At 40.4% G+C, this 27271-nt stretch overlaps 1 protein-coding gene across 1 annotated transcript in view; it reads left to right on the plus strand.

Moving 5' to 3' along the window:
- The first annotated feature begins 1444 nt into the window (after positions 1-1444).
- The window catches only part of AGMO (alkylglycerol monooxygenase), a 192031-nt gene continuing 166204 nt past the window's right edge, over positions 1445-27271 (plus strand). Inside the window, exons 1-3 of the mRNA XM_055805891.1 lie at positions 1445-1621; positions 8159-8289; positions 21606-21757. Coding sequence (XP_055661866.1) covers positions 1493-1621; positions 8159-8289; positions 21606-21757 — 412 coding nt within the window. The 5' untranslated portion in view covers positions 1445-1492. The remainder of the gene's footprint in view (positions 1622-8158; positions 8290-21605; positions 21758-27271) is intronic.

Consider the following 27271-nt stretch of genomic DNA (forward strand, 5'->3'; position numbering starts at 1 on the left):
AGAAATTAATAAATGTCTGTAAGAACCTGTGACTACCATGAATAAACACTAAAATTGACAACACTAGGGTATAATTTTAAAGCATTTTAATAGGTTTATTAGTTTTTACTTGTATCATAGTACTAGTATAAACTATAATAATAAGAGTACTCAAATCTTTCACCATTTTAAAATATTTGTTCTTTGTTCAGATTAAAGTAAAATATTTTATTGGTCCTTCCAGTAATTTTCTGACATTCATCCACTACAACTTTGTTAAATTATTCAAACTGCAGAATATTGTTTAAACCTGCTGCCCCGCTGTTGTTTAAAAGGCAACATATTTAATAAAAACATCACAAATGTGCCCTATTTCAGTTATTTTAATGCTGATTTGTACATGTTTCTTTTTCTAAACAGAAACTTTCAGCTATGAAATTACCTGTCATAGTTCCCTTCTAAAAGTCAGGGTTGATTCACAGTAGAAAGTTTTTCTTGATTTATTGACTGACAGGATTTAAATTGTGGTAAAATACTTTACAGCAGGATTTTACCACCCATTTCTTCTGCAAAGACCGTAAGTGGGCCTGAACATTTGAGATGAAGGGGCTGTGGGACATTCTGTTATTTTATTTCTGGCTAATCTATTTTATCACAAAGCTTATTATTTATAGTAACGCCGAACATAGAGAGTATGATTGTCAAACATTTGATAGGGAAATGCATGCTCCTGAGCTTCACATTGGAGGCCTGAATGTGCAAAGCTTGTCTTTATTCCCATTTCTAAAAGCTGTTTTCTACAAGGACCTAGCATAATATATTTGCACTGTTTCTTTGTATTTTCTTAGTTTACATTCCTTTGTAAATGAAAATGTAATAGATAGCTTCTAGTCATGTTGACTGGAGCTGTGCTAAGCCCTTCTGAAAGTTTACAAAATAAAAACTCTTAATGGGAAGAGTGCTGGTCTGACCCATACAGCTGAACTACAAGGCCAACACAAGCACACCTTGGCTTGGCTCACAAAACCCTTAACATTTTAATTTTATAAAATTCTGCTTTTTATGCTGAAGTCAAAACTTGACCAAAATGTTGTGTGTGTGGAAACCCATCTAAAAATGAAAAAGGCTAGCCTGAGCTCTGCTGCTCGGAGTTTTTTGCGGGTGAGAAGGGATCGGGGACACGCAGTGGGCAGGTGTGTGAGCGCTTTCTCTTGACTCCAGAAGTGGCCTGCGTGTGATGTCATGTACAAAGACCCCCAAACACCTCCAGAGCAGCACGATCCATAGAGAAGCCAGAAATTCCAGGCTCTCCCCAAAGCACCCAGCTTTCAAGCCCCCCCAGCGCCATGGGGTAAGGAAGCACGGCCGGCCGCGCTGCGCCGCGCCTGGGGCCGGCGCGGCCGGGCGGAGCGGAGCGGTGCGCACGGGCGGAGCGGAGCGGAGCGGTGTGGCCGGGCGCTCCCTCCCCCGCCCGCTGTCAGGACACCTGCGGCGGCGGCGGCGCGGCCGGGCCATGGGCAGCCAGGGGGGCGGCCCGCCGGCCACCTCGCCCGGGCAGCAGCTCCGCGCTCTCTTCTACGTGCTGTCGCCGGGCGAGAGCGCCTTCCGCACGGTGGAGGAGGTGCCCGACTACGTGGAGAAGGTGAGAGCCCCCTCCGTTCCCCCCCTCCCCAGCTCCTCCGCCCTCCCCCCACCAGCCCCGCGCGCAGCTCCCGCGTGCCATTTTTCTAAAAGCCACCGGCGGCCAGGGGGGATACGATGTCCGCGAAAGGGCACCTACATTAAGACCAAATACCTTGTCTTGCACTGACTGCTTGCATTCCTGGGCTTTCTCTCTGCAAGCTGCCTGCCTAACCGTGCGCTCTGATGTATTTTAAATGAAGGCTCAGGTGCTTCCTCCTGATACCAGGAGCGGACATGTTCAGAGAAGCACTCCACACATCTGAGGGTTGGTGCTAACGTTTTTCAGGTTGTCGGTGCTGCAGGATGCAGGGACAGCAAACTGAACTGAGCAAACCAGAAAATGTGATACTGTATTTGGCTATTATAGTTCTCAAAGTCAGCAGAAAGTCAGGTCTCTTTGCGCTATTAAGGCAAGTGCTACACGCTTGGTTAAAGAAAGAAAAATAAAAAGATCTATCTAAAATAAAAATTAAAGGTTGTTTAAGAAAAATGAGAACAAATATTTGTGTTGGGGCCATGCAATCTCCTAAAGCTCCACAGCAGGAGTACAGAGGTCAGGGTTGACAGCTCCCTTGTCAGCAGGCAGCAGCGTATCCCTCCCTCCGGCCCTGCCTGCTTCTCCGCTTCCCTGAAGGCACCTTTGCACCCTTCTGTCCTACATATGGCACTGACCTTGGCACCCAGCTCCTGCTGAACCTGGACCAATGTGAGCTTTTCATACAGACAGCAGATAAACACTATTTTGCCCTTGTCAAAGTGGATTCAGTCCAGCATCGCTTGAGGATCTGCAGTTTTCAGGCGGGTCCTGGTAGCTCTGACTGCTTCCTCTGCCAGGTGACCCTTGGACTGCTGCGCAGCAGCTGCTGTTGGGCTGCAATGGGGGTGTCCTGGGTTGCGCAGAGCAGTGCAGCATCGTCAGCAGCTTTCTGGGAACTGTAGTATGCGGCAGCTCCCTTGCTGATGGCTGTTATCAGCAAACGTTGCCCTTTGGATAAGGTAAGCAGACAGCTGCTGTGAACGCAGACTGCGCATGCACTGTCTGATCGATGGAAAGCTTTCCTCAGAGGCATTTTGCAACTGAGCTATAGCATCACGTTCGAGGAAGACTGTCTAAAGCTTGACAGTGTTTCCCAGTCAGCTGATCTCTCCCTCCAGCTTGCTCTTTGTCCATCTCAATCCCTTTACTGTTCGCACATTTTCAATGGAGTATCATTCACTTTCTTGCCAGCAGCATTCCTTAACATCCCTGGACTTTCTTCTCCAGGCAGACCTGTGCAATATTTAGCTCAGACCTTGGCCAAACCTGGAATTTCTTTTACTGGGCACACATCTGTAAAAGTTTGTGGAAGGATTCTTAATACTTCTTTGATTAAAAAAGTGCCTGCAGGCATCTGCTGTTGTAGAACACTGTTGTGATAAGTTTGTAAAGGAATATATACCTCGCAAAAAACTACACTTAAATAAAAGGTTTCCCGTTACGGTTATACTTTCCTATATAATTGCTATCTTGGGTTAGGTGTACTAGAATCCCCCTCTAGTGCGTGTGTTGCCAGAACGGATCTTTTGATGCTTGGTTAGATCAGTGTGTAAGTCTTTTAGCGGTACAACTGTCTTAAGTGTATGGCTTTGGTCTGAGCTTAGGCAGTGTTCACGCCTCTTCTTCTGGCCATGTGTTTGTAGGCAGAAGGTAACTACCTACAGTTCCTCTTCAGCAGCTTTTGCTTATTTGACCTACTAGATCAGCAGCTTCTCTTGGACTGCTTAGGGAAGAATTGCAAGAGGAGCAGATGCATTGGTTTCAGCAGGGCTAGATTTAATAGTGACCTGATGAGCCATTCAGAGGGGCTTGGAGTGGTAATCCCTTGAGTTGGTACAAATACAGAAGTGGATGCTTGAGCTCTGCCCAACATAGAACAAAAGAAAATTTCTAGTTTAGAGCTGGTAATAAATGAAAGCCTCAGCTCAAATAATTTACTGTAAAAGATGGTAATGATGATGCGTGCGTGAAACAAACTGCTGGTTACATCAGTGTCTCCTAAACAGTTTTGGGTTTTTTTTCTGAGACACCTGATAGAAGTGGGATGTAGATCTTGGCTCTGTGATGTATCATGCCTGTCAGATGGTTGAGGGTATTTCTAGTACCTTAGATCACATGGCTACAGCTGTGGGGTTATGCACCTTCCAATGTAAGGTAGGTGGCAGAACTTCCTAATTCACTCAGATTTTCATATTTTTTGTGATCTGCAAAGTTGACCACTTCGGTGACTTACAAAATATATGCACTTCATAGGAGTAACTCCTTTGAGCTAGTCAGCTGTGCTGTTACATCTGGGCAGCAAATGACAGCAGTGGGTGAAACAGCTCTGATGTTGAGAAAAAAGTAAGTTGGTTAGCTTAACTTGTGTGGTGTACTTCCTGGCTGTGGTTATATTACTTCAGTTTTCAGAGGCAGGACAGCTCCTGGTCCCTGCATTGCACTCTGTATGTTGGCAGACTGTACGTGAAGGCCCCAAGTCCTGTTTAAAATACAAGCTGATCAGCTGCCAGTGACTAGTAGAAAAACTCTTTAGAAATTCCCAGGAAGAAGTCACCCCTCCAACTAATCTCCAAAATTCTGGGAAAAGGGGTACAAATCCTGGACCCTAATCATAGAATTTATTTTTATGTGAGCTTCGGTCATGTAGAATTTGAAACCCTTGAATCCCTCCCTAGAGAAGAGAAGGCGTATGTCAGTTTTCTTTCTCAAGGGCAGAACATCCTGACTCTTATATCATACACTGATGCTTTCCCTGTCCCTTCACGAGCATCCTCTTTGCTACAGATACAAGGTTATGCTCTGCATGCTCTGCTTTTTTGATTCTTTCATAATCTACTAATGGGAAGATCGGGTGCTCCTTTTTGCTTGCTGAATATAATTTTCATGAACAACAACTTTACATTGCTCCTTGTTATCTTCTGAAATTATCACTTGTGCTCAGTAAAAACTTTCATGAGTCAGACTCGGGAAAAGCGTGCACTGTTTCTTCTGCTGAGAGCACCAAAATGAAAGCTTTCAACTTAATAACCACTGTTTTTCTTTTCTACTTACTCTATGCTTTTGAGATCCTAAAGATTATGTTCACATTTACGCTCAATTCATATTTTAGGCTTTACTCCTAAATAATGAGGCACAGAACCTTTGTATTTAGTTTTACATGAAAGTTGAGTGTCTTACGTTATAAGGACTTGGGACTTTAAGAAAATAGAAACTGTTTCAAGACTTGCACTAAACCCATTAATTTATGCTGAGTTTCAACTTAGGATATTATTTTTTGAAACTGGGTGTAAGGCAGAAACTGATTTTAAAGGGTCCTTTGCATTCTGTAAGAGTTGGATACTTGTAAGGGAACCCCTCTTACTCAGTGCTCAGAGTAAGACTTCAAGTTATGGATCAGTTATTCAAGTAAACCACAAGCTAATGCAAATGTCCAGTAAGTATTTCTGGTAATGGGTGAAGAGAAAGAAACTGGAAACAGAGACAATAAAACATTTATAGACCAGAAGGTATCGAAAGGATCCATCTTCTGTGTCTGACTTGCGATGCCAACAGTGGCTATTTCTTAACTTTGTGCCGTTTTGTTTGTAGGGGCAATCCTTGAAATCCTTGCAGAGCTACCTATCCTCAACAAGTTCCTTATATGTCTTCATTGTTATTTTCACTTAAACAAAAAAAGGCGAAAAAACTAAATTAATGGTTCAGTCAGTGAGACTCTTGTCTGTCTTACTGTCTCCTTTTTTTCTGAATTATTTGCATTATCCTTACACTGTTTACATCTCATCCTTAAACTGTAGGCTGTTTGGGACAGGGAGTACCTTTTCCTTCTGTTTGTATGGCATCTAACACGGTAGGATCCTGCTCCTTGACAATAGCTGTTAGGTGTTATGGTCACATAAATAATAACATGCTAGTCTTGACATAGTTGATCCCTCTGATCTGCTTTGGGCAAAGCTTAATGTGGGTGTGTGGGAGGAAGGTAGTAATGTCTTAGATACGAAGAGGTATGCCATAAATCTTTCCTTATGCAAGCTGCTTGATGGGCAGGAGGTTAAGGCTGAATGTTTCTCTGTCCTCCTTGCTATGGCACTCCCTATTTTTGAGTCTAAAAATGCTGTCAAATGCTTGGCAGTCTCACAGCTTCACAGAGGGAAGAAAATATTTAATGAAGTCAATGGGAAAGAAGTTATATTAGTGTGTATTAGTACAAAGTCAAGTATGTTAACTGTTTGGGAGGTTGCTAGGTAAAGTGAATTGCCACATAAGAATACAGGCATTGTGTATTTCCTATTCACTATTTTCGTTTCTTGAATAAAGCGGCCCACTTTTTTCTGTCCTGAGCCCATTCAATTTACAGTGCAGCTTCTGCTGTTCCGTAACTTCAAACTGTCTGTAGTCTGTGCTAGACCTGGCTCCTAATATTGTGGTCAAGTGTTTCTTGCCTTAGTTGTTCTTTATAATAACTGCTGGAATGTACAGCTGTGGTCATCAACCTTTGCTTGATAAGTTAACAATCAGTTCTTTAACTATATCAATTAAGAAAACTACATTAAAACTCTTGGTTTATTATTTATTGTATTTAGAGCAAAACAAGGAGTATTTATATTTTCCTGGAATGCTTTAAAATGATTTCAAATAGAAGGTTGTACGGTTTGGTTTGTATTTATTTATTATTGATTTAAAATATCCAAAGATTTACCATGTTGGTTTTCTTGGGTGCTGTTTAGGCTTTATCTGTAGATCTTCCTTGGTTTCAATTTTTTTTGTGATATCAGTTAGTGCATATCCCAACCAGGCTTTGAGAGCAAGCTAGGCATCTAAATTAAAAAGTGCCATGTTGATACTAATCTCTGTTCATCTGTTATTGTAACCTAACCCTGAGCTGCTGAAGTTTATGAACTTTAACATTGCCTAGATGCTATAAATCTCTTTCTGCTTGCATGGTTTGAATCACGTAGTTCTTCTTCGACTGGGCAATCTGGTCTGTATCCATCTTTGTCTCTTTAGTGTCCCAGCCTGGTAGGAATTCCCAGATCATATCTCGCTTGGCCACAAAAATGAGCACCCTCCAAAATGCAATGGCATTTGCAGAGACAACATGCTCCTTCCATCAAAATGTTGTATAGGTGTGAGCAGCCTCCCTTCTACAGCAGTGCAGTCCGGAGGGTTTCAGTCTGTGAATCTGTGTTTGCAGGTTATTTGGAGGGGGCAGCTGAAGATTACTATGGTGCAGAAAGTCTCACTGGTCTTGCCTGCAAAGCATGGTGGGAATTTTATGCCTTAATACTACTGAAGTGTTGTCTGAATGTCTCCAAGGTCACTTAAAAGTTTTCTACAGAGGGAGGGAGGCAGGCAGGCAGGCAGTTGAAGGAACATTCATGTGCACAGAGTTCTGATGCAAGTAAAGCTGCTCCTCCCTGTGTACCACGCCACAGGCTGCCTAGATTTTGGTGGCAGTGACTGATATGCTGCTGCTGCCTTGTCATTCCTTCCATTAACTCCAGTGTCAGTAAAGAAAGAGTATATGCTCTACCAGTTACTGTTACTGAATCTTTTTTTCTTGCCTATGCCGATGAAAATTTGAGGGCAGCTATAACAATCTTTGTCCGCTGATGAAAAATGGTGTTGTGCCTATAATGTTACCAGCTACAACTAGGCACAGCCGTACCTTTCTGTACTGGGTTCCGCTGTTGTGCATTTTCAACTTGCCAGTTGATTTGGGACACAAGACAATGTGAACTGAAACCTAGACTAAAGCAGTGTTGTGAGATGTTTCAGTGTCGTTCATCATTGTATTTCTCTTCAGAAAGGCAGAAAATTATTTTCCAGTTAGTACAACCCAAAATAAAAAAGAGAGCACTGTGTGATTCCTGATCGGTCTGGGCAGAGAATATATTGTATGGCCCAGATCAAAATGGACTGCGTAGTTACTGGGTTCTCTGACGAAAACGCATACAGAAGAGCTGTTGCTATCTTCAGCAAAAAGCACGGCAACATAAAAGAAACTCGTTTTGCCTTTCAGATAATATTATTGGATGCCAAATTCAGTGGCTGAACACATTCAAAAACCACTTGCGTATCAAATTGAGAGCAGATTCTGTTTTACCTTGTGGTTAGAGGAGTCTACAAATGTTGCTGCTCTCACTGGTTTACTTGAATATGAGAATATGAGTTTGGAAAGACTTTGTGTTTAGTTTTGATGCCCTTTAACAATGTATGTGCTGAAGAGACAAAAGAAGATAATACGGCAAGAGCTTAGTGCACTGGGTTTATGCTGGTGTTATGGATTAAATGGTGACCTTGGTGGTTCTGATTTGTAAGGTCCATGTGGAGCTTTATCATAGTAGCAGCTACTGAGGTGCCAGCCAAACCAAGAAGTATCTGGCTGAATAAACTGCTGTTAGGAAAGGTTGAGCTAATTCTATTTGTGTTGTGACTTCTTTTCTTCAAATTGTTTTTCAGAGTATTCCGTTCTTCATTACTTTTATTGGGCTGGAGTTTGCTGTCAGCTGGGTTCAGAAGCGTAAACTGCCAGGTCGGATCAATGACGGCATAAGTTCTCTTTCTTTAGGTATCCTGTCTCGACTGCCAGAGTAAGTATGTGTGTTATATTAGCTTAAGACTCTTTTTTTAATCAGTAAGAAGGAAGAAGAGAGACATATATTGAAGTTGTTACTGCTATCCTAAAAAGATTAAAAAAAGGCATCTAGATCTTACTTCACTAAAATGAAGTAAGAGTGTAAATACCTTTCTAATCTGTAAGGCTAAATATGATACTTGCAGGATGTTTTCCAGCTCCAGGTATATTAATTTATATTTGATCTTGGCTGTTACCTTTTGCTGATTCTGGGTCTTCAGATGACTTGACCATATCTTATGTTAGACTATATGTTGAAATCTGAGTTTTCTTTCATTAAACTTCAGAAAGAAGAAAACTAAACAAAACCAAAAAACCAGATCCATTATTTTCACTAGCCTTAAAAAAAAGTGTGCATATAACCAGATTGATAGAATTGTGAATATGCATGTGATCAAAAGTTCTTTGAACTCTGTCATAATCCTGTGTTTGACTTCAGTGGATTTCAGTGCCTCAGAGAATTGTTGCAAACATGGTCATCTGATCTACTTTCCAATGTAAAGGTCATAAGATTTAGCTGAATTAGTTCACAGTGAACAGAGTTGTGTTTTAAAGCAATATCCAGTGTAGATTACTAAATATCCAGTAACAGGGAATCCAGAAAATTCTTTATATAGTTTCTCTAAGTGTTTTTCAGGACGTCAAATTATTTCTAAGGAATATCATGTTTGAGATCTGCCTTTGCATGATACGAGTTTCCAGATGATAGATTTTATTACGTCTTTTCTGTTAGAATGGGATTACATTTCTATTCCCAATGTATGAATTTACAGGTTACCATCAAATTGCATATAATCTGTTCATTACATGAACAAAAGTTTGTTATTTGAATTTGACTATATGGTGTATGTTCAAGTCTTTCAGTTATTCCCACAGTCCTTTTTCTGAATCCTCTGCAGTTTTTCAGACTTCTTGGTGCTGATGTCTCAAGTACACTCCATACTGCAGAAACTACTATATCAGTGCCAAATAATGAAGTAATTTGTTCTCTATTTCTGCTTCTTGTTCCTCCCTTTATATATTCCAGGTCCTTTGAGCAATCCTTCATCCCCAAATATTTTTTGGATTCTGTGGCTTACATTCCTCATTCATAGGGAATATGTTCTTATGCTTGGCCACATAGAAATACATAGATTGTACATTTGGTTGTCCTGAAATAGTTTGAATCCATGAAGTGTTGTCTTTGTTATTTAGAGATCCCTGGTTTTTGTCACTGTAAATTTCACTAGAAATCTTCTTTGAATCCAGGTATTGATAAAACACATTAAAAGAGCACAGTAACACAAACATTATCCCTTCTGGTGAGTAGCACCCATTTTCTAAAATGTGTAAATCAGTCACTTTATAATCTATTGAATGTTTGACATTTACTTGATTTTTTTTTTTTTTTAATTTTAAAATCAAGGAAAGTTTTGAAAGCGTCTGTGTCTGTGCCTTTAAATTAGGTACAAAGACAGCTTGTGGTGGATTATGTTAGCAGGAAGTATCATGGGCAAAGCCTTTTAAGGGGTATGGTAGATAAATAAGGTCACTTAGAGACACTGTCCCAAACTCTTCATATATCTGCAAATAAGAGGCATAAGCTTTTAGCATGAGAAATATTCAAACATAATAGCTGAGAATTTCATGAAGCTATTTTTGCAGCTAGTATACAACCTATGTTGAAACCATTTTGTTGCTTTTAATATGACTTTTGAGCATAATCTTGAAGGAGAAACATCTGTTTTCTTGTTATATTTTAAGCTGTAATAATATATATCAATACATTAGACTTATGTGCACCAACACACAACCCTGATAAAGGCTTAGTCTAGTTTGCATGCACCTAGTATTGAAATAGTTCAAATACTGCTTCTTCAACTTAACCCAGATTTTCTAGACAGTCACACATTTGACTAGTTTACCATGCTAAATATTTTTTTTTTCATCTGAAGTATTCAGGACTGGTTAAGTTAAACAAAGGGACTGAGATATATGTAAAGTAACTTTGAATGGTTTTGCGACGCTTTTTGGCTTTATTTTAAGAATACTAAAATGCTTCAAATGCACTTACTCCTGGAAGAAATGCTTGCTGAGAAAACTAGTGGTGTGTGTGTGGAACGCAGCTTTGCAAGGTGCTGAGTACTTTTATTATTTTGGCACTCAGTACTTCACTGCAGAATTTGGCTTGCGGGCTATGCAGTTTTCTTTTGGATAAGAATTATTTTGCAAGGTTGTTTCAACTGAGTAGGCCAAATGATCCCTAAGGACACAAAGTTTGCAAAATCAGGCAAATCTGCAGGATCAGTACACTTATCCATTGCTACACCAGCACAAGAAGTATCTTCCAGGTTGCTTGTGCAGCTCTTGTGGCTGGAAACAGAAGACATTCTTCAGCAGCTCTTTTAAAAAAAGAGTTCTGTAAAGCTTTTAACTTTCTGACTGAATGTGAAAAAAGTAGGCAAAATATAGACTTCCTAAATTATTTAATCACGTTACTATCACAATTCTAATGGTGATTGCTCAGTGTAACAACTATTTTGTAAGAGGAGTTGTGAATAATAGACTGGCTAAAAAGGCTTGAAACAAAAACCCAGAACAGTTTACATTTCTGTCTTCTGCATCCATAGTGTGAAAGAACTGGGTCAGAAAAGAAAGGGAAAAAGGAAACAAAAATCAAATGCAAAATCTGTTGCTAAGACTTTCACTTCAGTCTTTCCCTTTCAGGCAGAGAAAAGGTAGGGAAAGTTGACAGAAACTGCTAAAACAATATTTCAGCAGAACCCGCAGCATCAGGGGAAATAGTAGTGCAAATCATTAACAGCTGAAGGTTAGATTAACACACCATTGATTGTATCCTCTCCCAGGGACTAATTTTCATTTTCTCAACTAGCAGCAATGGTTTGCCACTTCCTTAAAAAAAAATCTGTGGTTGAATCTAAAATGGTGGGCTTCGGTATATTAGTTAGAATGAAGCTTCAGATGCATCGTTGCAAAGAGGTCTTTACGCTAATGAAAAAATTAGGAGTCACAGACCATATTCAACCTCTAAGTATGTTTTTCCATTTCACAGTCTGTATAACAGAAGTACTGCATATCTTGAGGGAAAACAGTATTTATTCAGTGTTTCTTACTTCATTGTTGGAGAAAATGCAAATCCATAAATTGTTGATATTTGTATGTCAAATACTAAAAATGTAGGTGCAAGAGGCAAAGTCTAATTGGGCAAGGCAATGTGTTTTGTTTTTAGGCTTATTAGACTCAACAGCATGTAGCAAGTTGAATTGCTTTGTGCATACACAGCATTTCTTGTAAAATAGCTCATGTATTTCTTAAATATAATTCTCTCTGCCTTAATGCATACTATGCATTCCTCTGCATGTGTGAATACTCAATGTTACATGCAATGAAAAGTAATTTGTGGGAAAGGGAGAAACTGGAATTACTAAGCTTACTCCCATCATCCTAAATGTTGGTGGTTGAAAAATTTCTGAGAACTTTTATTCTAAATAAATAAATAACTTTTCTAACTAACTATTGCCAGGAGATTTGAAATGCTGCTTTAAAAATACACTCCCAAGAGAAAGTTTATTTTGGGTATAAATATCCACTATGCAAGTATGTGCATTATTTCATATTGACCCATTTCTTCTTTTAAAGCAGCAGAACATAAATCAACCCAAAATGTGTTTGGGGGATCCGAGGTAGGTACGTTTTCAAACTAGTTGGGAAAGTCTCTGTTCTTTATGGTTATGCTCAGTTGCCAGTTTTTAGTGTTCAACTCTGCAACACAGTCATACAGTGTGTGAGTGTGTATATATATATTGTCTAACAGTTTTTTCAGTCGAGTCTGCAACTTCTCCATTTCTAAAGAGAACATTACCATATTAATACATTATTTACTTTGGGTTCTGAAACAGGAGATTGGAGTTCTCTGAAGTGTTGTTGAACATCAGAAAAGAATGAGAAAATACTTTTTGTTTAGTTCACGCTATTACGCATCTTAAGGTATCTGCACATCAGCAATAATTGAATCAAAGGAGTACAAATCCTGTTTCTGCTGTAGAGCAGTGTATTAATATTTTTGTACGTCATCTAGATTTTACCCAGAAGTTAGATTGAAGAGGCAGTTCCATATACATCGTAGACCACTGCTGCCAAATGAAGCACCTCTGACTGACTTGTACTTCTGGTTGCTCATTCCTGCCTCTACACCTTCTCTCCCCTTTTGCCAGCATCAGCATTTGTGTTGCCCTATGATGAAGTGGCCCAGGAAGCAGGTCCAGCACACCCCACCCCCCCCCACCCCATCATATTAACCTTTATCAGTCTTCATGGTTGTGCAAATTTTTGGGCTAGTACAAGAGATTGGCTTGGAAAAAAGCAGTCAGGGGTGCAGGACAAGAAATACCCAATTCTTTTGTAGCATTACTGAAGTACCTGCTTTAAAACATACGTTGAATTGCAATCTGAAACCGGAGGTTCTCCATTCTTAATAGCAGCACTGATTAGAATGCAGAGCTGATTAAAATATTCTTGGTTCAAGTTGGTGCAAGCAGTTGACAACCTTGTGGAGCTGGCAGTGTCTTGACAGAACACAAATACTTGCCTGCATGGATGTAGCCATTTAAAGTATGTCCTGGTTTCCTGAAGTATCTACTAGACACGCCATGTATGACTACAGAAAATTATAATCTCGTAAATTAGTGGTGGCATGTCTTAGAAGAAAATCTGGTACATGCAGTTTCCCAGAAGTTATATTTTCACTTCAAGGCTTATTAGGTACATTTTTTCTCCACATCTGTGTGACTAAGGCTTTGGACAGATGTTTATTTAGAGCATGGTCAGATGTATTGCTTCTGATCCAGCTGCCCCCTCAGATCTGCCAACATAACTGCACATTTAATTGCTCCCTAACCTGGTCCTGACAAAGTGATCCAGCTAAAAGCAGAAACAAAAGCTCCCCAAGAACTATAAAAGAGGTGTTTAAACTCAGCTGTATTCATTTTGACAGAGCCAGGTCAGGGAGCGGCTATGCATGCAATTAAACTGGCAGGTCTGAGGGCTGGTAACCACCACACTTAGGGCAGTGATGAGCAGATGGGGCCAAACTGGAAGGGGAATCACTGAACCTGCTTAAATGGCAAGTAAAGCTGCTGTGCCATACCATGCCCCTAAACCAACCTAACTGCTGGCTACTGCACTTCTGCCCTTCTGTACTCATTTATGTTGTCCTCCCTTTCTCTTGTGTTGGGTCAGGTGCTCATCTGATCCCATTTGGAGTTATTTCAGTTCTCTGTGGGAGCAAAAAGGTATTTGCTTAAGGCAGAGAGACAGGCAAGTGAGTGGCAATGGGGCAGCCAAGAGCTGTCAGGCTCTAGGCTCAGGCTCTACTGAACCTGCAGTCACAACCATGGCTGCAGCAGATAGCTGTGCCAATTTAACACATTACCTGTCAAGGCATGTTACTAAAACCAGGATTTTAATAGGTAACAAGCCTGAAGAGACAGAACCTACTCACCTTCCCGTTCCTCCCTCTCTCCAAAAGCACCCTCCTGGCTGCACTGTCCCATACGCACCGCTAATTGTTCCCACATTTTGCCAAAGGTCGCAGCCCTCACAGCTCTGTGAGAACAGGTTTTGAAATAACTCACTAGTCTTCTGTAGGTAAAACAGTCAGAGTAGGGTAAACAATTTCAATAAGAGGGTGGTGCTGTGCAGCAGGAGCTGGTAGGGTTTTCAGCAGGCAAACCTGATTCTGGAAGCGGGTTTTCTAAATCAATTCCGTTCATGGCAGTGACTGTCCATGTGAACAGTCTTTCTTTGGTCTAATTAGTTTTTTTTTTTTAAATCTAGTTTGTCATTGATAAGTAAGTGGAACTAAATCAGTAAAAGTTAGGATAATTAATCCACATGAGAGTTACAGTCTTCTCACTGCATCAGTTTTAATGCAGTTTTATAAATTTGGCTTCAATTATGCTGTGTCCTCAGGCAAGTCCAAATCCAGCTGTGCCTAGTAAAGACACTAGTACTTCTCACCTGCTGTCAGGTGCTCCATCTTTGCTGTTAACTTCTCTGCTTCTGTCAGTGGTGAGTCCTTCCCAGGCATATCTGCAGCATTACCTTCAGCGGTTTAAACCGTAGAATTTTATTAACCTGGCTCATTTTGTTTGAAGCAGACTGGAGAGCACCCCTGTGGGCAGCACTGCTAGCAGAGCCCAGGAGTACCAATGACCAGCACTAGACAGCCTAACACGCATGGAGTGCTTTTTGGTGATGAGTAAGGAAAGCTCTGATCCAGAGTTTAAAATGAGTTTCTAAATTAAATGACATATATACTAAACATTTTTGTTTAATATAATAAAGGATTTGGGAGAGAGACTTGGGAGAGTTGAGATGTTCTTGGACTAATTGACTGAAACAACTGGTCCCTACCTATCGTAATGTTTTCGAGATTGCTGTATTTCACATAAGCTTGTCAGGGAGCCAATTACTCTTTTAGGCTGTAACCTCTTACACAGACACAGCTGTTTGCAGAATGTATATTTGTCTACATCCTTAGTATTGCATCATTGCCTTTTTTGGTACAGTGAGGCCAGTAAATGGCTTGGTGATTGCCTGTTTGTGCATCTCACAGCCCAGCTTTGCACCTGCCGTGTCTTTAGAAAAAAAGACAAGCTGTCAGTGTGTGTTCTCAAATATACTTGTGCTCTTCTGACTGTGAACAGAGTTTATCCTTATTGGAAATATGTCATTAATTAAATTCAGTAGTTTCTGTAGCTTAAAAAATATACCAGTTCTCAAACCTATTAAACATTGTGTAGATCTTTATTCCATGTTTCTATGTTTTTCTTTAAGATAAATTGTGTCAGTTTGCATGCATTTTGAAAAAACTCTACACAGAAGTTCATTAGAGTACCCTTCTGACTGAAGCACTTCTCTGCTAAAAGATGCATTAAGCTTAAACCAGGATTCCACTAGATGGAGCACAGGGGTAGCGTTTTTAGAGCTGGCCAACCTAGTTTCCTGGGTCAACACCTAGAAGATATGGGAACTGGCAGAAAATGTCTCTGATCCTGTAAATCAGTGTTACAGATCTCAAAAGAATAGACTTTGACCACTGTGTATATCACAGACAAAAAAACAAATTATAATTTTAAAAGTTCAGAAGTAGGACCAAAGCTGTTCAGTAGAAATTCTTATGTAAATATTTTTCCTCATTTCATCATTTGATGTGCTATAATGTCTCACAGAAGTTATTTCACTATATTTTCATAGGAACAGTCATCTGTTACCAGTTCCTTTGTTCTAGATAAACTCAGAACAACTCTGAGTTGAATAGAATACCCTTTTCTCTTTCCTCATTACTTGCTTATATGTGACCTTTGAGAATATTACAGGCTTGTTCCTAATCTAACTTAAACGGTAATGCAAATTTGCAGACTTCAGTGGAACAATCCATTAGGAGAGGTCAAAATCAGATTCTCTATTGGAAAAAGGTACTAAGTAAGCATTTGTATTACACATCTATTTATACAAATATTGAAAGGTCGTGTGGGCTCGCAGAAGATGATGTTCTAGAATCTCCCAGTATGCTGTGTCTTGAAGTTACTGGAACAGAATTTACTGCTGGGTGTGCTGGGCAGGTATGCATAGGTCTAGAGAAATACAGCTTCCATTCTCATGAAGGAAGAAGAGTAAGCTACAATGCCAGAAGCTCAGCTGTTACTGAAGTTTTTGAACCAGAATTTATAATCTTTTAAAGATCACATGTAATGAAATTTACCAGAAGACTTTGCATAAACTTAAGGCAAAATGTGTTACTACTATGGATTATATCACTAAAGGCAGTGGAACTTCTCATGAAAATATTTAAGTTGTGCTAGTTTATTAATTGATTGCTTATTTATGTATTAGAGCAAAGATGAACAAGTGCACCTGAATTACATAGACAGGACTTGGACTTAATAATAAAAGAGCATAACACTGACTTGTTCTTTTCCTTCCAAAACCTGTTGTTTTATGTTTTATTCCACCCACTACTGTAAATTAATATTAGTGTCTTAAATTAAAGGATAAAAAAATGAAGTGCAACAGGAATAGGCTTGGTGGAGAAAGGTCAGCTCTGTCAGACAAAATGTTATGCAATACTGCATACAACACAGCTAGTAGGGATACTGAAGTCACCACCATTTCACTTCATTTTGCCTGTGGTAGGTTTTTTTTTCTCCTTGAGGAAAACTGGGGATTTGCATTATTTAGGCTAAAACGCTATAAAGAGGGAAGCCATACTGAGGAAGAGGAGAGGCTTTGAATCAGCTTTTGTGTCTGGTGGGAACATTTTCTCAAAATGTAGGTGCTATTTCCTGTAATCAAGGGCTTTCCAGAGCCTGATAATAATTTCCCAGCTGTATAATTTTGGTGAATTATTTTTTAGCCTTGGGTTATTTCATGACTAGTTTTGCATATTAAGAATGGGAGAGGATCATATTCATCTTGATGATAGAAAACAGGGAATAGAACTCCCACAGCTCTCTCTCCCTTTCCCTCCACCTTGTGGAAAGTTTGGCTTTGTGCTAAAGCGTGAAAAAAGCTTTGACTGCAGTATGTCAGGCATATTTCAGCTCGATTTGTGTCAACTCTAATAAGTCAGCTGACAAGGTAATAAATTGGGTGTCTGTTCAAGACCTGGCACCTGTACAGGAAATAAAAGGGGATTTCAGTTGCAGGAGGTTTGCTTTGTTTTGCAAATGGACCTTTTCTCAAGGCTCCTCGGCCTCCTCCCCCCTTCTCTTTACTGAAATCATGTTATCAAAATGTTTATTTCAGTTGTGACTGGAGCCAGTTTTTCATCAGGAAAAGAACGCTCTGTGACTGTCCTTGGAAATGGAAATCCTTGTGCTTTCCACTCTGAAACAAAGGCTTACAGAGCATTTAATTATTCATGTATCCTGCTGTTACATATATGGTCTGAATAATTTCATATTATTGAGAAGAAACTGCCTTTGTTCAACATTTTGAAACTTCACATTCATACAGTTTGAATCAGGCTAGGAAAACTGAATTTATTTAACCCAGGGAAACTGTGTTAGTAGTATCTTACTATTTTTAATGATAATATAACCTTGTGACCAGGGTATCTTAATATGTTTCCCTCTGTGCCTGACCTCCAAGGATGCAAGTCTGTTTATAGCCCTTGAGAGCTGAGCTTTTGTAGGTCCAGCTGTAGAGTTGTGTTTTTAGCTCTGGGGTGCCAGTTTGGTTCCCAGTGTGACACAAACTGGTGACTGCAATAGTGGTGAGAGCCTGAGGTGGTTTCCCTGGGGTCTTCTCTTTCAACACACGGATCTTCCTTCATGCTCAAAAGAGAGACTGTTAACAGCTACTGTCTCTGACCCTTTTCCCTTTGGGGGACTGTCCTGGGCACCATGGAAGAGGTTTCCTAAACCTTTGGTTTCAGGCTGTAAGGCTGATCTGTGAGTTGGAGGATGCAAAATAGGACTTTGTATGCTTTGAAATGGGCAGCTGCTTTTTCTTCCAATTGAATTTCCTCAACCTTTTCCCTCCTTCATTATCCCATAGGGATCTACCATAAGTAGATCTTCATTTCCTTGTGGAGATTTCATCTCCCAGAATTTCCTCCTTTGATTTTTTTTAATTAGAGGAATTGATAATCTGGCCCAGTAGAAGGAGGAGGGGGAAATGGTTTATTAAAACAAATATTATCACCTTTGAGTAAAGTATGTATGAACTTTAGAAACAAGGGGATGAGATCTCTCTCTCAAAGTCCAAACAGTTGCCTAAGTGCATACTTTGTACATAATAAGAAAATCTTCAACAGAAATGTTCAAAATCCGAGAAATCTATGCAGTGTATGTAATAAGGTTTTCTGTACAGTCTATCTGTTCTAGGATTTATTACTCCTTATGCAGAGGACTGGACTGGATGACAAAAGTCTTACCTATCCGCTTCTGTCATATTTATGGTTAAAACCTAACATTTAAATGACAAGAAAGGTTTTTTAAGTTTTCTTCAGTATTTGCAAGAAGTGAAAATGGAACTAGAGGGAGGAAAAAAAGGGCAATATAAACCTTTAAAACTCCAGCTGAACTTTCAGAATTATAATTGAAAGCAAGCTCTGGACTTTCCTATCTATCACACTGTAAATTTTTTAAAAAATATTTAGCTAAGCAGCTCTTCTTTTTCCAGCACTGCATAGTGATATGATGGATTACTCTAATTACAGTTAATCAGCTAGTGTTATGTGCTGTAGAGTTGTGATTCAAGCATGAAGGAAAGAATGAACAGCAAATTACATATATAAAAAATGTGTTGCAGGGTTAGCTCAAGTTTTACACCTTGGCCTCAGCCTGGGGGGGGGGGGGGGGGGGGGGGGGGGGGAAGGACTCAAGGGTGAAATACTGAAAGCTGATAAAAAATGGAGGAAATGTACCAGTTCACGTATCTTTGGATGTACTGCAAAGGCATTATATGTTAATAAAAGTGAAAGAATAAAGTAAGAAAACAGTACCTAATAAGAACTGATACTCTATGTTGCCAGAGGTGTTTTAAATTTCCTGGCCATTGAAAAGATGTTAAGAAATGCCCATTTCTTTGTGTTTGAATAAAATCAGCTCCCTTCTGACCGGTTTTGAAAGGGATTGAGAATTTATACTGAATTTTACAGATGCCTCGTGAGGTGAATTGCAAAAATCTGGTTGGACACCTATAATCTTCTTTAAAAATATTTATAGAACACAGCTCTTATGAAAATTAAACATGTTCCAGGTGTGTACAGTCCAACTTCTGGGCATAGCTAAGTTGTTTTTGAAGTGGTAGATACACCTGTTGTTGCTAGTCAAGAGAAATTCTTCATCTGCCAGCTGCTGAAATGAAACTTCATGGGTTTTGTTGTGTTTTGCAAGAGAAAAACTGGGATGATTGTGCTAAAGGTAGGAATTAGTTGCAGGCAAGGTGTGGCAGCTGGCTGGGGAAAACACATTTGTTCTTTTCTTCCTGAGCAACAACTCCTTGTAATGCTTCAGCTTCTTGCGATAAAATGGTGGATGTGATACTGTTCTGCTTGCAGGCTAGTATCGGGAGCTTGGGATTTTCAGCTGATTTTGTTCCTTGTTAATAGAGAAACTAGTAGTGGGAAGATTAAGATGTTTCCTTCTAGCCTTATCCAAAACACTGTTGTGGGAAAGAGGTGCTAACGCCAGAAATAAAAAGCTCTGAATGGATGTCTCTGCAAAAATATGGAGATGGCTGTAAAGTTCAGTCATAGCATCATAGCATGGGGGATGGTTTGCAAGCTGACACAGTCATGTTTGCTGAGGTTCCCTCATGTGTCAGTGCAGCTACCCAAAAGAATAGAGCATGGCCGGACTGTTTTCAGGGATATATTCCAGGTGTGTGAAATAGGGCTTTAAGAGGAGAAGTATAGCGTGCCCTTTTTTAGTTTTGCCAATTTAAGTATTTTTGGGCTCATGCTATAAACTATATAAAAAAACAATCTACCTGAAAAAAAAAAGGGGGGGGGGGGGGGGGAAAGGCAAGTTTGGGAATAAGCATCATTCAGAAGTGTCACCGAGACAAGTATGAAAAGACATGGACAGAGAGATGCCTGGAGACTTTCAGCTGATTTCAGTGTAAGGTGAAGCTTTAAGGGCAGAGTAAAGTGAAAAAGCGATGTTGGACTGTGACAGTCTTTCAGCAGAGGTTTTGCAAGGCTGACACACCTATGTGCAGTTTGTTACCACCTCTATTCAAGTGGTTTTTTTGCAGGTGTGACATTTGCTATCCCCATTTGTAGTTCTCTGAATTTGAATCCCTTAGTCTTCCTTCAACCATCAATATGATTTACAGATTTCTAAAGTCTTTCACAACTTTGCACAAAGGCATTGTTCTGCTGATAATACTGCCACCCTCTCCCAAAAATATACCAACAGCAAAACATCTAAGAACTAGATTAGTTTTTATTGTGTGTAGGTGATGGTGCTAATGATAATCTTATTTCTGGCTCTTAGGCCCTAAACTGAGGTACCTTTAATCCATTGATACATAAAAAAGAATATGTGTGATTTTCCTACAATTAGTATTTTTCCCTACTCTTTTTCTGCATGCTGATTTTCAGAGGCAGCTCCAGTTCAGTTCACCACAGTCCCACAAACACAAAACGGCAAAGGAGGGTAGTGGCAGGGCGTGCAAGGAGGCTGCTGCAGATCATGCTGTGGACAACTCTCTTCCTCAAAAATGCCAGTTTAAATATGCATCAACCTACAGCTGAGGCACCATTTCAGCTACCTAAGCCAATTGTCACTTGAGCCACCCCAGTGTCCACAGCCTCTCATTTCTGTCACACTGGGGCTAACACATCCCAATCTGTACAAAAACTCAACCAGCAAAACCAAAGCAATTTGGAGGCAGATCCCTCTCTGAATCAGTGAAACAAGGTGGGAGGTGGTGGGGCACTGCGGGGAGTGTGTGATCTTGGCAACCTAAATTTGTATTAACCTAAACAGCTGTGGAGAATTACCAGTGGATCTGGCCTGCCCATCCCAGAGCTACTTTCTCCTTCTCCTGGTGTTAGCATTCATCTGTGTTAGGTCGGGGGTAGTTGATCACTCCTTGTTAGCCAGGAACTGAGCAGCAATAAAAACTGCTGTTTGGTGGCTTTTCCGCCTTTGCAAATTCATGGGTTTTCTCCCCCTTTCTGGCAGTCCTGCCATTTTTCTCTATCAATTGCCCTTTCCCTTCTTTTTGAAGGCATTGGGCTTTGTCTCCTCCTGCTGTGTTTATCCCCTTTTAAAGTGAAGTGATATGCAGAGCAGATTGAATATCTCGTGGCTTCCAAAAGTCCTGTCACCATCCATGCCCTTCCTTACAGTGGAAATAGTCATGGTATTTTAATGTCATACATTAGTATTTGAGCATAAATGCTGCTATACTTCAGTCACCTCTACCTTGTAAATTAGCAGGGATGGCTTTCCTCCAGATCTTGGAAGAACAGGAACACAATAATACCTGCAGAGCACTGGAGTGCTTCAGCCTTTGAGCATGCTGCAACATAAGTGATGAGCAGGTAGGGTCAGTTTCAAAACCTTGTAGATCTTAAGCAAAGGTTCCACTGAAGTCAATAGTAGTACTTGACAGAGGTTGCAGAACTTGGAGACTGGCTTTATATGTGTTACAAAAAGACTCCCATCTGATAAATGGTAAGTATAGAGTAAAAATATTATGTAATTAAAGTTGACAAAATTATTGATAAAACATTTTGGATCTCTGTTTCAGTGTTTTATTCAGAAGTGTTGACTTAATTAGTTATATCTATATATGGGATAAGTACAGACTCTTTGAACTGCCCTGGGACTCGCCATGGACATGGTATTTGACACTTCTGGGAGTGGACTTTGCATACTACTGCTTTCATCGCATAAGCCATGGTAAGATTTAACAAGCTTTTAATGTGTTAAAATAAAAATTATATGAATTATTTATTAATAAAGTGAGGTATTTAGTTTTGTTTCTATACTTAAACTACTATAAGCATACATAGTTGCTTTTCTTCTCAAGGGTTAGCAGAAACTCACTTTTACTTTGAGCATGGAAAACAGTTTATACATCATAATCTGTATAATAAACGTGGTTATGTGAAAAGAGTATCAATTTGAAAGCAGTACCACAGTGAAAGTAAAGTATCAGGGAAAAAATAGGGAGTACATAAAAATTAAGGGTTAGTATCCCTACACACCTGTATGAAAAATGCAGCATAGTATATAGATAAGTATTTCAAAATAATCTAATGGATGTACAAAATGGAGAGTAATAAAAAGAAGGGTGGCCAAAATAATGAAAGGACAGCTGACTAAATGTGTTTTAAAATATATTTTTAATTATTCAATCATTGTTTAATTGGTAAATGAATAAAATTTTTTCTATACTTTATATATCTATGGGCATAGGTATATATGTATGAATAAGTCATGTTAGAAATCCTGTCTGCAATTAACACTTGACTACATAAATGCAAGTCTTGCCTTGTTTTTTTAGAAGTATGTTTTTATCCCTTTTAGCTTTTATACATGGAAGAGAAAATGCACAGCTTAGAAAGGATTTAACTTTTATTTATTGTAACAGTGGAAGCCCATGTAAATCATCCACTCATTTCTGTACACATATATTTGAAGATGTAATAATATCGACCCTTGTGTGCCTGTGTCTTATTACATATTTCTGTTCTATACCGACAACATATTTTTGTTCTAGCCTTGTATATCCTATCTGAAAATACAGTAACACTTCTATCAATCCAAATTTTGGGCCTGATCTAAAGTCCGTAGCGATGAAGTAAGAATCTTTTTGTTGTTTAAGAGGCTTTGGTCTGGGCTTCTCAAGCCAGACTGCCTATAGCTCGCAAAAGCGGTGGGATCTAGTGACAATAGTTTATGTAATGTGCTTTCAGAAAGGGAAAATGTTTTGATGCCAATAGGTCAGCGGAATATATGGAAGTAGGTAAGAAAGGAGCCTGAGCTGCAGCGGGGAGTGGGAGGGAGGAAGGGTCCCTCCCGGGTGGGGATGGCAGGCAGGCGTGAGAACAATGCAGGGTGGGTGCAGGGGGACAACAATGGTGGGGGGACAGGGCGGGAGGCGAGGAAGCAGGGGGACCTGGAACAATGCAGCCGGGGGGACATCGCGGCCGGGAGCTGGGAGCCCTGCGTGGGTGTACGCGAGACTGGGAATATGCTTCGCAAACAATGACATTAACAGTGCTGGCAGGGCTACAGCCTCAGGCTGAGAACTGGACCAGAGCAGGAGGCTATTCCTGCATTTTAAAATAAAAATAATTGCCTTCAAGTGTTGGAAAATCACTAGCCAGGCTGTGCTTTCACTGGAGTCAGTGGTAGAATTCCCACTGGCAGAGAAGAGAGCAGGGTCAGTTCTGTGCTCTCTAAAGCAATTGCATGTATTTCTGTTCGTGCAGCAACTTTGCATTTACTCGTCTGTTTTTCTCTGTTCAAAGGGGGTTGCACACTTTGAAATGAATCTTGCTAGCTGTTTTAGAATTAAAATCCAAACCAATTCTGCCTAAACGTAATGGAGTTGAGGAAACCGTATAAGAAAATACTGCTCTTGTGTTAATAAGGTCAGTGCTGAGCATTCAATAAATGTTAATTTACTCTCCAGATTACAGAAATACTGCTTGCAGTTAGGTCTGAGCTACTCGGCAGGGAACTGATGCAACATTGTAGAACATCACTTGAAGTGGAGATTTTAGTTTAACCAGTGCTTTTTTCTCTGGTCAAGCAATGGTGAAATCTGTAGCACAGCAACACAGCTGCGAAAGTTGGCCACTTTGGAAGTTGTTAAGGAAATTTAAGTGTAGGAGGTGGGTTTAAAAAGTAAATTGTAAACTCATGAAAAATACCTTTGCACTTTGAGAGGCCAGGGCACTGAAACAGTCTCTGGTATAAACGGACAAAACACCCTTGCACTAGAAAGTGACAGGGCCTGGTAATTCAGGCTTGGATCCCAGAGCAAAGTTAAAAATTAATAGCATATGTATATCCCAGGAAATTCAAGCTGTGTGGGCTTATGTGTGGGGATGTAAATAATAGCGCTAATTGTTTCAAACTGGAAAACTAAAATTCAGATTCATTTTGCAGTTGCATCTTAATACTTTATTATTTTTGATAAAAATAATAATCATCAACACATAGCTTTACTTGTCTCCCAAGCAACAATGTGATAATTCGAAGCCCTGTCTTTTTACTACCTTATCTCATCTCATGTTGTCCATGCAATAATTGGATTGTCCATTCTGCTATTTGAAGAAATCGTCTGAGTCATTACAGATTTTAAAGTTTCTTCTGTAGCAGAAACTCTACTATACAGTATCAGGTTTTTACCCAGCACTTGGGAAGCTATTTTTTCCTCTTCACTATATGTGTGTAATAGCTATTATCATAAACTGAAGTTATACAGCAACAAGAGGAAGTATTTTTAGGTGTGATCTCATTTTGCAAAGGATAGAGTTATTCTAAGTATGTGCTTGTATTTTCCATTGTTTGCAGTAGCCACTAAAAAGTTAGAAAATAAAATGTTTCACCAGTTATTCCAGCATTCTTCTGGGCTTGATCCAACAGCCATTGCAGTCAATGGGAGTACTTGGTTAGCCACTGCTTTTTCTCCTGGTGTTTTAATGAATTTATAAATCAATGTAACTCTTCCCTTTGTTTCAGTAAAAACACCCGTTGTGGCTGTACTAAGGAGAAAAGAACGCTGTAGAAAATCACAGGTTTTGGTTTTATATATTTTTTTTTTCAGGGAAGGATATGTGTGGGTTTGGGGGATTTTTACCAGTTATTTTAATCTATCATATCTGGATTACCCTTGAAGCTTCCCCTCCAGGTGCAGAGTCCTTGCAGAGTTACTCTTGCAGGAGAGGGGGATTCGGTGGTCCCAGAGCAGTGCCAAGCCCCAGCCCTGGTGCAGCACACACCTCCCCGTGCCCTGGCCTCACAGATACTCCTGTTGCAGCTACATGAAAACGGCAGTAAGGAATTTGGAGGCTCTGTAAACTAATTTCTTTAGCAGCCACACCTTTTAATCAGGGGAGGAAATCTAGAGACTTCCAGATCCAGGCAAAAACAAGAGGCGCACTTGTGTGGAGCCCAGGTCCCGGCTGTGGAGCGGCTGGCTCTGGTGCGGGGTCTCTGCTGGGCCCAGGGGCACCCCCTGTCTGAGCAGAGCCCATGGCAGCGGCTGCGCTCCCAACCCTGTGCCCCAACAGGGGACAGTGGGGACCTGTAAAACTCTGGTCCTCAGTGTCAGGGAGTAGTTTTTAATCTGTGCTCCCCGCGGGATTGCATCCTGCAGAGCAGTGTGATTTTCTGTCAGCCAGGGGACCCTCCTCTCCTCTTTCAGGCCTTGGAAGAAGCTGTCCAAGTCTGGCAGCCAGCAGATTTAGAGAGCCTGTGTCTTTTTAACGGCAGCTTCCAACACCTCTTCTTTTGTTCTCCTTTAGTGCTGGGGAATTTCCATTGCTTCAGCGTCCCTCCCCTCAGACAACCTGGGAGAAGCGCGTTTCCTTCAGCAGGCCGACCTCCGCAGCAGCTGCATTGTTCTGCCAGGGCTGCGGCGGCCCGTGTCAGCCGCTTGCCCCCATTGTCCGCTGGTGGCTTCCAGCTGCCCTGTGGGATACGTGACATGGTCCCTGTCAGCAACGGGCCGAGCCAATATGAGCTGATGGTTTGAGTTATGTGCAGAGGTCATAAAGTAGACCTCAACTGATAAGCGTATCCTCAGCAGATTCCCCAGCTGCTACATAAAATGTTGAGTTAATGGCGTGTCTCTTAATAATTCTGAGTTTGTTTGTGGTGGATGAGAAATAAGTCTTCTACTATACCAGGCATATTGTGGAGAAATAGGCTCCAAGTTCCACAGATTCTCCCACCCCACAGGACCGATATTTTGGCCAAAGCCAGCTTCTGAAGGGTCAGAAGCCAAAGAAGAAAACCTGAAAACTCATTTCAGTTTTGTCCCTCAAAAGGCCATGCCTCAGGTATGTGGCAGAATGTCTCAGCTGAGGATATTGAGGAGGTTTTCTTTCTAAGATTTCCAATAATCCGAAGCTTTGTGAACTTCTCATATTCTGTTTTGTATAATTTTAAAAAGTGGGTTTCCCTGTTCATGGCTTACATTGCTTCTTACTTTTCTCCCAGTAAGCATCTTTTCTTACAGTTTCATAGAACAACTTCTTCGGCAGCAGAGCTGACTTCAGAAGTTTCTGGCTGCTCTTTCCTACACCATGATGCAGTTTGCCACCCACTCGGTTCTGGAAAAAACCTCCTGCACCACGACTGTGTGCCTGAGGTCACTGAAACAGTCCATGTTGAAGAACAGAGCTGTGTTGAGTTTCCTAAACAATTTGGCTCAGTTCAGTAGTCATGGTGTCAACTTAGCTGTGGTCGAGGACATATGCAACATAAGCCAGACTGGCTAGCACAGAATCTATGGGAAACTTGGAGACTTCAGAGAGAGCAGAGAGAATTTTCTCGGTCGGTAGTGCACAGGCAGGTAACTCACTCTTTTATAAGGACCCAGAATGGACAAATCGAGGCAGGTAGCATCTCAAGATTCATGCCGTTAAAATGACTGGAATAGGCAACAGTAAACCCCAGTCCTGTTCTTTCTGCTAACAATATACGTAGTCTGCAATAATAATCCTGATATTATCGCTCTGGACACCAGTGCAATGCTGATGAGGAACGAGGAGATAAGTTTGAACTTGCAAGCCTGTGAAGACAGCAGGGCTCACAGTCTCTTCACCATCTACATTTACTGCTCATTTTGGGAGGTTGCATTGGAATCATATGATAGTGCTATCTTTATTTATCTGACCCATTCCTGCCTTTGAAGTGCTCCTTTCATCTGCATTTTATAATGTATTTGTCTGAAGTTGGTATATTAGAATGGACTTGTTCAGCAGATTTTATATTAAGAATTGATAGTATATTGATATAATCTTGGATTTAAAGTATTTCAGATTTATGGGAAAGTCATTATAATAAAATTATGTCTGACTTTTGTTACTGGCAATATGGTCAGAGACACAAAGTTTTCTTTTTGGGAAGATCTGTATTCCCCTAGAAATATGGTAAATGACAATGTTCTTTTACATGCCAAAGACTCCATCTGAGGGGCAGAGGGAGAGGGTTGTGTGCTGGTGGGTTTTTAGGCTTGTCCTTGCACTCTCTTATCTGACCAGAAATTCAGTACTATATTGATTATCCAGCGTGAAACAAATTTAATTCCACCCCAGTGAAAGATAGAAAACTTTGGGAACTGTCAAGTGCCTGAGTGAGGCTCTGCTCTTTCTCGTGTCACAGCTTGTGTTGATTGCAAAGGGAATTGATACCCAGTGATTAAGAGAAATATATTCTCTTCTTGTGAATTTT

This window comes from Falco peregrinus, chromosome 5 (genome assembly GCF_023634155.1).
Source record: "Falco peregrinus isolate bFalPer1 chromosome 5, bFalPer1.pri, whole genome shotgun sequence".
NCBI lineage: Eukaryota > Metazoa > Chordata > Aves > Falconiformes > Falconidae > Falco > Falco peregrinus.